Below are 14,460 nucleotides of genomic sequence, written 5' to 3' on the forward strand. Positions count from 1 at the left end.
CTCTCCACAACTCAACTTTCTTACAGATGATCATTCCACATTAGGCCAACTTTTCAAGAGAGCTAAAAGTAAAATTATTTTCTCCCTCCCTTTATAGCTTAACAAATCTATTTTTTTCATTCACCTGTTACTTTCTATTGCCCCTATCATAGTCCCAGTTCATTCATTCTCAAGATCATTTAGTCTACCCAATCTAATCTACCTTCTATACAATCTATCCCACATATCATATTATTAGTTTGACTTTATACTTCATAAATTGATTCACTACAACATTTCTTCTCTCACATTAGTGAAAAGTACTCTTACAAGTCCATCTCTGACTCAGCTAAAGCAAAGGGGATCACTTACTTTTCACCAAAGAAATACAACACTTAATAGTTCTGAATTTTAATTCAGACAACGGGGCGGGGGGGGGGGGCGGGGGGATACAAGTAGGACTTACAAAGGAAAGTTGAAGTGGGGAGAGCCAAGATAGATGCGATGATACTCTTTCAAAAGGCATTTTCCCTCAGTTACCTCTATCACTAGTTTTCAACAATTCTTCTATAATGACACCTGTGATGGTCATTCACATACAAAGCATTCCCAGGTGTATACTCATTTAGCAACAAAATGAAAACAATTAAATTAGTAAAACTATGCAAATTTTATAATCACTGACACATTGGTGCTGGTACTGTTATTTCTATTTCAGTGACTGATTTCTGTGAACTTTGCTCATCAGTTGAATACAGGCACAGACAGGAATGACGGTTAAATTATGTAAAAATCTATTCAGCAGAGATACCGACAAACAGGACAGAGGCTGGTGTGAAAACCCACTGGGTCAACCTCCTGTAAACTGACTGAACACCAGCCCTGGGCATGAGACATCCGCAGGCACGGGTTCCTGCAACTTCCAGCATGTTGGCTATCATCAGCTCTCTCTCCCCCACCCCAAGAAAGGAAACAAAGAAGAGCACGAGGGGCGCCTGGGTGGCTCAGCCGTTAAGCGTCTGCCTTTGGCTCAGGTCATGATCCCAGGGTCTTGGGATCTAGCCCCGCATCGGGCTCCCTGCTCAGCGGGAAGCCTGCTTCTCCCTCTCCCACTCCCCCTGCTTGTGTTTCCTCTCTCGCTCTGTCTCTCTCTGTCAAATAAATAAATAAAAATCTTTAAAAAAAAAAAAAAAGAAGAGCACGAGGCATAAGCTAAGACATACTCTATGACTTGAATCTTCTCTATTTCATTAAAAAAGGAGATCATACACAAGCTTCATTACTTTATAGTATTATAACATCTATAACCATGTACTTGTGACACTAAAACATCAGGGCTGAGAATGTATGACATTCATAGCCCTAGGCAATATAGTCCAATCTACTCAACCAAAATCTATCTTAGTTATTCCTTCCACTAGAGCAAATAAAACTATTTTAGTATTCCTAAAAATTGCAACCTAGCTCCATACTTCTGCTCATGCCATCTAGAGTACTTTTCACCTCCTCCTATATATCGGATTTCTATGGAAAATTTAAGACTCACTTCAACTCCCACCTTCCGAAAGACTTCACTGATCAACAATGAACTCAGTAGTTCATAATTCCTTTGTATCATTATACTCTCCTACATTTATTAGCCTCTTCATGTGCACAAAGACAATGCACTGTACTTCCTTTTACGTCCAGAAATATTCAAACAATACCTTACACAGGGTAAGCACTGAAACAATTTTTGATTGATAGCAGCAACACTCCCACATGTTCATACACTTCTAGAACACACAATATAATAGGGAAGAAATTACCTGATTCAATTAAATGCAAACAAAGCACTTCTAGTGGATACTGTACAGTGGGATAGATGTTTATCATTCCTTCACAGGCCTTCTTCAATCTAGCAGTCTCATGAGGAAACTTGAAAATATAAAAGTAAAATAAACTAAATAATAGTAAAATACGCTTGTGAATACTTTCCTAATTAGAATATAAAAGTCACATTAGAGATTTTTAAAATCAACTTACTTTGGATAAACAGTGAATGAAATGTCTATAAAGTACTTGGTGATCTTCACTAGGAATCTTATCTGATAAGTCCAGTGCATTCTCAAAAGCAGTTAAAAGCTGAACAAACAAAAAAGCTATCATTGTTAGCATAGTGAAATGACAAATGTAATAAACAGTTGAAGGTAGAAGACTCATACAATATACCACCTCAACTAACGAACTGCAAATGTATTTTATTGTCTCATATTTTCCTATATCGTCTGGCCCTGACAATTTCAATGAGGAAAAAAATGTCTATGCAAGTTTTAGAATATGTCTAACTCCACCTGGCCAGGAGACTGCACTGAACTAATGAGGGATAAATATAAATTAGCATCATGAATTTAACAAAACATTCTTTAAGTGCTTGCTGTTCCCTATAAAGTAGTCAACTGGAGAGGTATAGTCTTCTTTATATACCAGTGTAACTGCAACTATTCAGATCATTTTTAAAACATCTCTACTGATGGGGCGCCTGGGTGGCTCAGTTGGTTAAGCGACTGCCTTCGGCTCAGGTCATGATCCTGGAGTCCCGGGATCGAGTCCCACATCGGGCTCCCTGCTCAGCAGGAAGTCTGCTTCTCCCTCTGACCCTCTTCCTTCTCGTGCTCTCTATCTCTCATTCTCTCTCTCTCAAATAAATAAATAAAATCTTTAAAAAAAAAAAAAAAATCTCTACTGAAATCACCAGTATGTTCCTTGGAACATTTTCAATGGTCACAAATCTTCAATCTTAAATAAATTTGTAAAGTTATACTTATGTCAAAAGAAAACCAGAACTATGACTGAACTATAATAAAATCACTTCTTATCCAGTATTACTAAATGACTTTGAAGAAAATTCCATAAGAAGCTTTCTAAATATGTTTTGAGCAAGAACAATACTAGAATCCAGATCAAGCACTTTAAAGGATACCATTCATATAGTTACATAAGTTCCACCTTTTTTTTAAATGAATTTCCATGACTTTACTTTTTTATTTTTATTTTTTAAAGTAGGCTCCACGCCCAGTGGGACTTGAACTCATGACCCTGATATCAAGACCTTAGCTGAGATCAAAAGTCATATGTTTAAATGACTGAGCCACCCATGAGCCCCTCCATGACTTAAATGAAAAAGTCTCAATACTGTTCACTATCTCCAAATTTCTTTGTGAAGTATGGTATAAAGTCTACATAAATAGGGAAAATTTTACTCCTCTGATAAAGTTAATAGTCTTGCAAAAAGGGAAGTCTAACTTACACAGTTCAGCACAAGGGGTTTCAAAAAAAAGTAATGCAATTAATCCTTTTGGAAAACAGGTGATAACATTTTTTTCTGAACACACTTAAATAAGCAAAATTATCATTAGAATTCAAGATGAAAATAACCCCACCCCGAAATCCTCTTATCCTATTTAACAGTTAAACATCAATTCTTAAAAGGATAACAAGCATAATTAGTTCTCTTTCATGGAGGAGCATAGTACAGATAATTCAAGAAAAAAATGATTTTACTTATTTTGGTATTTGGTGTATGTTTGATATTTTGGTAACCTATAGTTTTTCAAGGAAAGCCATAATGAAGCCATAATATGAAGATATGATTTAAGAGAAGTTCACAGATCATCTAAGTTTGTCACTCCTCAATTTTTTCCCACAACTAAATCTATACACAGATAAACCAACACACAAACAAATGCAAATTATAGTCTTCTATTTTTATCTCCAGCATTTAGGACACTGCCTGACATATATAGTAGATTCTTTATAAAATAAATATATTCTGAAAAAAGGATTAAGGAGTAAATGAACAAACATACAAAGAAATGAACTTCTCATCCTATATTCAGTCTATAATTGCTTACATTTAAAAAGTCCATTCAAATTTCACAAGTATACACTGATGGCTATGTACGATAATAAGAAATTAAGTTTACTTTTAAGTTTAACAAATATAAAAAAGTAGAATGGAGATTTTTCCAATTACAGTTCAAAATCAATGGACTGTTTTAGTCTTTTTATAAAAATTCTTTTCAATTGCTTCAAAATCTATACACTAAAATGGAATATTTCTAGACATAAGTACCCTAAATACTTTAAACAAAATACTGAGTTGTTAAACCTCAAAGTAATTTAGTACTCTTTCTTCATAAACATAAAGAAACACACTTTTAAACAAACCTTTAAGTAAGTACAACTTTATAGAAATTACAGCAGTTTTGTGAAAGCCAATTTCACAGTTTCTTTTTCACAGTGATTAAGTAACTGATTTACTGTGGATTCTTATGAACACAAGGAAGTAAACTGTGATACCCTGAACACCAAGTCCACTCTGTCCAGACTTAATACGAGACTACAGGCCAGTAATTTTGACTGTATCAGCAAGAACCTCTCTGAATTTAAAATTGAACACTTATAAAATATCAATTTTGACGTATGGTACTTTCCTATATTACACCATTATGTTTCCATTTGCTAAATTCAATTAAATGATTAATCTTCATGACACAAACTGTAGGGAATAAAGGGGTCAATACCAATTGCTGGGTCTCATTATTTTGATCCTCAGTACTCTCAGCCAGCAACTGAGTCAATTTCCTCCATAGCTGATGAAGCTCTTGGTTGTCTGCACCTTCCTCCTGCCGTGTCTTTATCAATTTGTGCCATGTTCGGGCCACCTATCAAGAAGGAGATTTAAATGTTTTTTAATTAATCTTAAATATCAAAAATGCCAATTAAAAATATAAAATCTACAAATAAAAATATTTTTCATTTGCTAATACATAAAAATAGCAAAAGCACAGAACTTCATCTATTATGAATTCCCCAAGAAATAGGTGACTGGGCAAATCCACACAGCCCCTATATTAGAAGTACAACTAAGATACCCGAGTGGAAACAGGAATAATGGCTACATACCCCAATCCTTGTAACTCATAGCATCAGCTATGGATGCACCACAAATGCATCACTAAATTCTACAGATGATGCTTTTACTTATTTTATTTATCCCTGCCCAGTTGCAAAAAGGTTTGGAAGTTAGAATAACTAAAACTTGAATTTTAATTTAGTTTCAAAACACTATTATTTGTAATATCTCTCTATATTCTTTTAACACCATACTTACACATTAATTTTTTTTAATTTTCCCTTAAGCTAAGTGAAAGCTTTCTTCTAATAATGCCTTTAGTAAAAGAAGTCTACTACCCCAGCAAATCATTAACCAACCTCTATGTGTTTCTTTTCTTGGTAATATAGATCCACAAGTTTCTTACAGACATCGCACCACTTCTGTTTGTCAACACTTAGAATAAAAAATTTAAAAAAAAAAAGGGATTTTGAATCGATTAATGAAAACAACCAAGGGCTTAAGATACTAACATTAAAATATCCCAATAATACTACTGTCAGGTACTATTTTAAATTAGAACATATCCTCTTTCATACCACAGGAAAATTTTATAAAATAAGCCTCTCATTAAAAAAGAAAAGGTTTAAGAAATAATATCTTCCATTATATTAACTGAAAATTATATCAAAGTTCCCAAATTAGTCAATCCTCTTACTAATAGTGTTTTGATTCTGTTTCAATCACAATCAAAAGATTCTGTAACAATGGTATGAAAGAAAAATGCTTCTCAATTCCCAGTAAATGTTTGGAGTACTTCTGTGTAAGTTTTAAATTATTTGAATTATTTAAATTATTTGAATTAAAGCTTTTAAAGACACTGGCCTTTCCCCATACAATGATCACCTTTCATAAAGATCCAGGAGCTTCTGGTAAACACCAGGTAAGTCATCCTTAGCATTTATGTGATTACATTTCTCATACAAGCTTGCTAACCCCTAAAACAGGAAACAGTAGAGATTATTCTTCTAAAAAGTTTAATGTTCTCACATTCATTTTACTAAATAAAGCGACGATCTATAAAGATTATTTATGATAAAGAAAATTGTAATTTACAAATAAAATAATATGTCTGGGATTTGCCTCGAAATAATTAGGGGTAGGAAAAAGTAGATGAAAGTATAGATGAAAAAATACTGGCCATATGTGGATTTTTACTGAAGCTAGGTGATAGCCAAAGGAGCTCATTATACCATTCTCTTTACTTCTGAAAATATATTTGAAGTAGGCATCTAGGTGGTTCAGTCGGTTAAGCGTACAACTCTTGATTTCAGCTCAGGTCATGATCTTAAGGTCTTGGGATCAAGCCCTGAGTCAAGCTCCGTGCACAGCAGGGAGTCAGCCTGAGAATTCTCTCTCCCTCTCCCTCTGCCCCTCCCCACTCGTGCATGCTGCATGCGTACAGGCGCTCTCTCTCTAATCTTAACTCTTAAGACATTACTATATGACACTACTTTTATATGGTCAAAATAAAAAAATCCAAGTAATTTGTGGAACCTGTCATCTTTGCTTCAAAGAAAGATCAGGTATCTTAAATCAATCAATACATACTAAAAGTAGGCGTCTCTCTAAGTGTGTTACCAGATACCCCCCTCACGTTCTTGTTCACATAAATGTGATACAAACAGGTTCATGTTTTCCCAAGCCTACTACCTACTATTAATCAGTTTCTAAGATGTGATTGAGATATGAAACAAACTTATAAATATGAAAAAGTTGGAGAAGCCAACAAAAAACATGAAGAACATAAAATAAGAAAAAAGAATTTCACTTGCACTCAAATATATAGGTTTGCAAATTTTTTTATTTTACCTTTAGAAAACAGATTAATATACATTTCTTTTCCCTTGAATAAGCATAAAGAATATCCTTGGTAAGTCTTTCATATGCACACATAATTAAGTTAGAGATTTATATAATCATATTTCAATTCCAATCTTCACCTTTGGAAATAATCCATTGGGTTGGATGTCAAATAATGCTAAATAGCATCATTGGCATTTTTTTTTGAACTAACATTCAGGTTTAGAAGACCAATAAATTTAAAATTTTTTCTTCTGTGAGGTAAAGGTTTAAATGCTTTTTTAAAAAGCTGCTACCTATATTTTTAAAAATGGGGCAAAAAATTCTTTACCATAATATGGGAAAAAAAAATTTCTACATACCTGCCAAGCCAGTAATTGGTCTGGTTCTAGTTCAGCAGCTTTCTTATAGGCACCCTGGGCCTGATCAGGTTGTTCTAACTCAGCTGCAGCAACACCAATAAAAACCCAGGCATTATAGTTATTTTTCTCTTGTTTTAACACTGTCTGATTAAAAAAAATTAAAAGAACAGGTCATTAAATTTTGGAAGCTAATAACAAACAACAATTAAAAGACTGTCAACTTGAGTGTCAGGAAATATGGATCTACCACTAACTGGGCGATCTTAAGAAAGCCACTCAACCTCTCTGGTCTTTGGTTTCCTCAAGGAGAGAAGGAGCTGAACTGGATCAGTAATTGTAAGGAGTCTAAAACATGAGGCATGTTTTTTAAAAGCTGCCCAAGCAATGCTGATGCCTCCATCAAATGCCTCCCCACGCTCCTTGAAAATACTATGTACAAAAAGAAGACTAAGACTATTCATACCACCCAACCATCTTGCCTGCCTCCACTCCACACTGCCACCAGTCAACTCACAAAACTGTTTTCCATATCGTTTCACCCTATCCAACACCCACATTTTCCTTCACTATGATAACACTTCCCACCACCATACAGATTTTTCATCAAAATAACAGGGTAGGAAGGTAGACTGACCCCAATGTGACTACACCAAATATGTTCAAAAATAAATAGTGGCAATGGATGTTTAAATACCACCTGTCAATGAGAATAAAAATTATATGTAGAGCTACTGCTTTCAGAAAGAACAGCTACTTGCTAAAGTAAAAAGTTTGAAACAGAAAACAAAGATGTTCTAGTGACAGAAAACAAAACTAGTAACTAAAATGAAATTAGCTCTTAAGATTTTACATATTCTAGAGAAAATAAGAATACTTCCACGAGCTGAGACAGATTATTGTGTTTATATGCATCCCCATGACACTTCCAGCAATCTTTCACCGTTCTATAGCACAAATTCCATTCTATCCAACAATACTGTCTCCCAAAATATTAACAACAAGGTAACTACTAAAGCTGACAATTTTTTAACCTCTAATATGTCCAATTAGTTGACGCCCCCCGTTATTCTACTATCGCTCCACTTCTCAAGTCTCATCCCTCCTTTCCCAGTTCAGACTCCATTGACCCATCACTGTCCTCTCTCCCAGGCAAACATCCTCAACTCCTTTGCCTCTCTTCCCCATCATCATTCTCAACATCCACACTTGAACCCCAGCATGCCCACTTCTAAGCTTGAGAAGCTGGGCATGAGGGAGAAACTACACAACTCAGTTCAGTGATTTCACTTCAATAACATGAAACTTCAAATGGACATTCATTAGCGCCTGGCAATCCCTTCAATCCAAACTAGTAAGTTAAATAACAACTACTACATACCTTCTTTCATCTCAAATATCCTACACAGCTCTTCTTCCACTCTCAGCTTATACTTTACTAGGAAAATATCAGAGGGGAACATTCCTCTCTTCCTACCCCCAAACCTACAAATCTGATAGTATATGGATTTACACCTATCTTTCCCCCTGCTAAGATGGAAAAAGTATCAAAGACCCCTCTCTGGAGCTCAGGATCCCATCCTCTCTTACTCCTACACTACACTCTCTCTCCTGCACATTCAGTTTCTCCCTCCGGACAGGTACATTCCCCTCAGTACCTTACAGAGGAGATTTAGAATCTTGAGTCCCCCATTCACAAACCAAATAGAATTACACTGTCAACATACCATTAAAGAATGAAAACTTATGATACAGTAGTGCTCCATAATACAACCCATCAAAAGATACCTAAGAGATATTCAGGTTTTGAGAGTGTGACTTTGAGTCACATATATAGTATATGTGTGTATATACAATGTAGTTTATCCTAGCCTGGGTGGCTCTGTCGTTAAGCGTCTGCCTTCGGCTCAGGTCATGATCCCAGGGCCCTGGGATCGAGTCCCACATTGGGCTCCCTGCTCAGTGGGAAGCCTGCTTCTCCCTCTCCCACTCCCCCTGCTTGTGTTCCTGCTCTCACTGTCTCTCTCTGTCAAATAAATAAATAAAATCTTAAAAAAAAAAAACACTAATCGTCTACTAAACAACTGAACCACTTTTGTTAAGTTTAGACAATAAATGATACACATATTACAAATCCATAATGCTTGTAAATAGGTAACATACTTTTATTGTGGAATAAAAAAATATATCAGTTACCTTACAATGTTTCAAAGCCTCTTTGTATTCTTTGTTTCTGATTGCATCTCTGGCACTTTTTAGAGCAGTCTTTACTTCCTTGCTGGACATTCTGTGGAAAATAAAAAGCCTGAGTGAACCTACAATAATACCAACAAACTTAACTATCTGAAAAACGCACATGTAATGCCTTTTATCGGGAACAATCTTTCCACTCTTAAGGTCCCTGTAGTGTATTCTCTCACCTCTTCAGACTTTTACTCAAATGTCACTTGCTCAGTGAAATCTTGGCTGGCCACACTACTTAAAATTTCAACCCTTCCTCCCCTCACTCCCAATCACACAATATCCCCTTAGCCCCTCCCTAACATTTACCATCTTATGCACTATATATTTTACTTATTTTATTATCTGTTCCCTAAACCCACTAGCATGTAAGTGCCATGTAGGCAGGGATTTTTGTCTGTGGTTGTTGTTGTGAACTGCTGTATGGCCAGTACCTAGTATCTAACAAATCGTATACATTAATAAATATTTGTTGAAAGTCAGCTGTATTTGAGTTATACTCATTCTTCATATAGTAGCTAAAACACAGATGATCTAATGGACCAGGACCCAAAACACTATCAATCTCAATCCAATTCTGCAGTAAGAAGTTTTAGTAGAATAAGCACAAATCACAAAGTAAAAACACTAACACAAATTAACTGCAGTAACTTTGATCTAAGAGCATAAGAAAGCATTCTGTTTTAATGCTGGTTTCTATAAAATATAAATCAGGATACTAACTTTCTTCACAGTAAGGGTCACTGTTGAGATATAGCAATATAGTCTTTGAAGAGAAATAAATGCAATTTTTACACTTAAATGAAGGTGGTGAATATGCTACAGGATTATGCACTAATTTCAACCATAAAAAGATACTTCAATTGGCAGACAAACTGTTTCTTCATTTAAATGTAAGCTATGTTAATTTAATTTTAAATAAACTAACATATCTTAAGGTTTTACAACTTATTTTGATTTACCAGTAAACAATTTATTCTGATTTACTAGTAAATAAGTCAAATTCAATCACAACTCAATGCTGAAAAAAAGAAACACCTGTATTTTTTGACAATTCTAATCTCATCAGGAAACAAAGCTGGGTAAACAGTAATCCATTATAGACTGCAGATGTTTATGCAAAATGAACCAAGAAGATGGCTTGTTGACATGGTGTACTGACATCCTTAATACCCAAAGAGGCTGAGGTACAAGTGCAGATCAAAGAAGCTTAAGAAAGCAGGGAAATAAAACAAAACAAAAAAAACAAGCCTTCTGACTCAAATGTTAGATTCAAAATAATATGAAAATTGACATATAAAATCAGTTTATTTGGAGCTACAATCAGATTCCTTAAATAGGCAGAAAAGTAACTTTTTGCTTAGTTACATTAATTATACAATTAAACCTGCATAGTTCATATGCTCTTATTTTAGCAATAGTTCTCTCACCTGAAATTATCTTGGTATAAATTTATAAGTGCAAACTTCAGGATTTTTTTTTTTTTTGTAAGCCTACAAACTTTGACTGGAACAGGCAACAAATTTCAGCGATGATTTCACGTTAAATTTTCTCACACCAAAGTTATCTTGGGTGAATAAATCTGCAGACTGAAAAGGAGAAATCAGTGATGATTAACAACTAATCTGGATCAATAGAAAGGGATAAAAAGAGACATCTAAGGGGAAAAAATTAAGTTAAAAAAGAACAAAAACAGTTCCAAGATAAGATCAAGCAAAAACAAACAGAAGAATTCAACTTTGCAAAGAGAAAGATCACCATCTCTTCTATCACCTAGCATTTGAGTGGAAGCACATTCAAACAAGGCAGAACCAGACACCCAAGCCATGCACTGCATAGGACATAAAAGAAATAGAAAAGAAGCCTCCTGCTCTAAAGAATATAATCTAAACCAAACCTAAGACATAGGAGTAATTAGAGAATCAAACGCTGAACTAAGGATAATGAGTACAACTGCAAGAGGAGTTTAAAGAAGGAAAGAAGTGTGGTGTGAAGTAATGAAGGGATACCAAAACAAGACAGGATTTAAGAATGGAGGGAAGAAGGACAACTGTTCCAGTCAGAAGTAATTGCATTGGCTAAGTCAGAGAAATAGGAATGAACGTGTTATGTGGAGGACACAATGAGAAAAGTGGGCTCAGTGGAGCAGAAGGGACTTGCTGAAGAACAGAAGAAAATGAGGCTCACTGGATAAAGTACAACACTAGACTACAGGAAGACCTTAAAAGTCAGACACACAGACAAGTGTAGACTTAAATATAGCAGCAAAAACAGAGCTGTTAAATGCCTCTACATAAGGTATTTTTAAAGACCACATTAGACAAACTCCATTCTTCCCTTGGTAACCAACTAATGTTCAACACCCTTCCATATCCCCGTATGTCTCCATATGTAATGACAATTACCCTTACTGCAGGGGGATTTTCTATTCTTCTCTTCCTATTCCTTCTTCTTTTTTTTTATTAATTTTTAAATTTTATTTTATCATGTTATGTTAATCTTCCTATTCCTTCTTCATTTGATTTGGCATTTAGCATAACATGCTAGCACTGAGGCCCTCTCTCTTCGCCTAACATTTATACAGTGAGAAATATACAGATACAGATATAGACAATATAGACAGATAGATATAGATCAGTTTTAGGGGATTAACTAATTTTTGAAAAGACAAAATAATCTGCCCCTTTCTAGCCCTAAAAACTTCTTCCTTTTTTTGGGAGATGGAGTAGAGAAGAGAGAGGCTCATTCATTCATTTTCTAAACACAGCTTTCCTAAGTACTAACCTATTAGGTATCATCAAACTCACTTCCTTTCATAGAGCAAAAACGAATGAAGAAAAATGAAACACCTCTATTTGGGACACTTCCTTCTACTGCAAGTATTTCCAACATTTCTAAGAAAAACCTAGCTCTTTTACAAGTGTCTTTAATATTCTTCCATAGCTCCACCCACTTTCCCTTGATAATCTCTCCTACTTTTTTTCTTCTCAATCTCAAATCATTCTAATTCAATAAGAGCATTCACTTCACAGATTTTCAACTCAGGGAAAGGGTTTCTACTACCAAGCTAAAAGGTTTTTATTCAACATATCAAGCATAAATAGTAGCAACAACTGCACTTAAAAAAAGTTAGAAAGTGACACATTCCAAAATGATAAATCTCAAAAATAACAAATGTAGGTGGCTGAATTACTATGTCCTACACACCCCAGCTAAAGCTACAGAACCTTAAGCTACATTCCATTGTGCAGATACAAAGACTCCACAAAGCAAAAGTAACAACAATAATATATAATAACAATAATGACAATGGAAGTTAATTACAGAAAGCAAAATATGGTACATTTAAATCTAATAACAAAAGTCTAAAGGTGTTTTTTGATGACCTATAGTCTGGCAATAACAACCTACACCATCACACCTTTCTTCTGAAATGAATTGGTAAAAACAATGACTAAGTAAAAACAGACTCCGATCACACATTATTTAACATTCTAGTCACTTACCTTTTACCTATTATCTTCTATCCTCTTTTTGAATTGAATTTCAGATTGTTCCTTAACCATTATCCATCTAAATTAAGTAAAGTATGAGACAGGTAACATAAAAAGCATGATAAACAGCCCAAAACTCTGTGAATTTTTTAACATATCAGATTCATGTTTAATTTTCACAATTCATAATTTAAAACACAAGAAATAATTAGGTACAATTTTTCATCTTTTTTTCTTTCCCAAAATTTCTGAATTGGTCTGTGTTCGCAGAGCCTCAGGTGATAAAAGGAACTTCCATAAACAGTCAGAAAAATTCTCAAAAAACATTCCAGAAACTCAAAATACATGAACTTCAGTATAAAAAACTGAGCCAAAAAGGGTATCAACTATGTCTATGTACTTCGTTTTGAATCAAGGACAATCAACAGTACTTACTTACTCCCTATTTGCAGCCTAACTACACTAAAGTGAACCTGTTTTAAGCCATAAAAAGAATTATAAATATGTAAAATGTTGCCCACATCATGTAACTAGATTAATTTAAAATCTAATGAAAATAGAGAAAACTTTCTTTAAATGTCAAAAACCCAGCTAAATAACCATCTGAAATATTAACACAAATTCTCCATGATATAATCCTAATTATCTTTTGATGGGATCTCTGGAATAAATTCTGTCAAACAAAATTAATCTAGAATGCTTCATGGAAAGAATGGAAGTGATTTCAAAAACTGAATAAAAAAACAGCAGTGCTACCTTAAACTAGGAAATGAACAAAATTTAGGTGAAGCAGGTGGGGATGAACAAAAAAAAAAGTAAGCTTACTGGACTGAAACATGTACTGGCAGGATACTTAAAATAGAATGGTTAGTTCCATAGAAAAGGGTCTTACTGTTAAGAAAATAAGTATTGTGACCTCCTGTCCTCTTTCCACCATCTTTCCATGCGGCCCTAATGGTGCACATGAGTGTCCTGGCAGGTGTTCTCAAGAGCATTAACAATGCCGAAAAGAGAGCCAAACACCAGGTTCTAACTAGGCCATGCTCCAAAGTCATCATCCAGTTTCTAACTGTAATGATGAAGCATGGTTACATTGGCAAATTTGAAATCACTGATGATCACAGAGCTGGAAAAATTGTTGTGAACCTCACGGGCAGGTTAAACAAGCGTGGAGTGATCAGCCCTAGATTTGATGTACAACTCAAAGATCTGGAAAAATGGCAGAATAATCTGCTCCCATCCTGCCAGATCAGTTTCACTGTGCTGACAACCTCGGTTGGCATCATGGACCATGAAGGAGCAAGATGAAAATACACAGGAAGGAAAATCCTGGGCTTCTTTTTCTAGGGATGTAATACATACGTGCAAATAAAATGCCTCAATGGAAAAAAAAAAGTACTGTGATCCAAACAATGTTTAAGAAAGTAAAATAAAACAAGAAGGATAACGAGGGAAGGTAAAATAAAAGTAAAAACCTGACTCTATACATTACGTTAATTTTTTTTAAGCCCCAAACCAAACCAACCTGATTGTAATTACTTAGTCACTTCAACTCTGTTCTTACAAAACACCCCAGGTTTTGTCAGGCCCTTCATTCTGCCATACCCACCCACCAAGCTAAAACTTAACCTTGTTCAGAATATGCTTA

General features: G+C 34.9%; 1 protein-coding gene and 1 pseudogene across 6 annotated transcripts in view; one reads left to right on the forward strand and one right to left on the reverse strand.

Annotated features, from left to right (window-relative positions):
- Window positions 1-14,460, reverse strand: part of SKIC3 (SKI3 subunit of superkiller complex) — a 169,659-nt gene that overhangs the window by 75,945 nt on the left and 79,254 nt on the right. For 5 of the 6 annotated variants that reach the window (XM_028089298.2, XM_028089297.2, XM_028089296.2 and 2 more), the window contains 8 exons: window positions 10,749-10,907; window positions 9,274-9,364; window positions 7,081-7,224; window positions 5,762-5,853; window positions 5,236-5,311; window positions 4,545-4,685; window positions 2,005-2,103; window positions 1,788-1,896 (listed from right to left, as the gene is read on the reverse strand). In XM_028089298.2, coding sequence (XP_027945099.1) covers window positions 1,788-1,896; window positions 2,005-2,103; window positions 4,545-4,685; window positions 5,236-5,311; window positions 5,762-5,853; window positions 7,081-7,224; window positions 9,274-9,363 — 751 coding nt within the window. In that variant the 5' untranslated portion in view covers window position 9,364; window positions 10,749-10,907. Of the gene's footprint in view, window positions 1-1,787; window positions 1,897-2,004; window positions 2,104-4,544; window positions 4,686-5,235; window positions 5,312-5,761; window positions 5,854-7,080; window positions 7,225-9,273; window positions 9,365-10,748; window positions 10,908-12,824; window positions 12,892-14,460 lie in introns of all 6 variants that reach the window. The other variant, XM_028089294.2, reaches the window with a different exon arrangement.
- Window positions 13,767-14,120, forward strand: LOC114198042 (small ribosomal subunit protein uS8 pseudogene; annotated as a pseudogene).

This window comes from Eumetopias jubatus, unplaced genomic scaffold (assembly GCF_037043125.1).
Source record: "Eumetopias jubatus isolate StellerSeaLion01/CBP00866 unplaced genomic scaffold, mEumJub1_p1.0 scaffold_5, whole genome shotgun sequence".
NCBI lineage: Eukaryota > Metazoa > Chordata > Mammalia > Carnivora > Otariidae > Eumetopias > Eumetopias jubatus.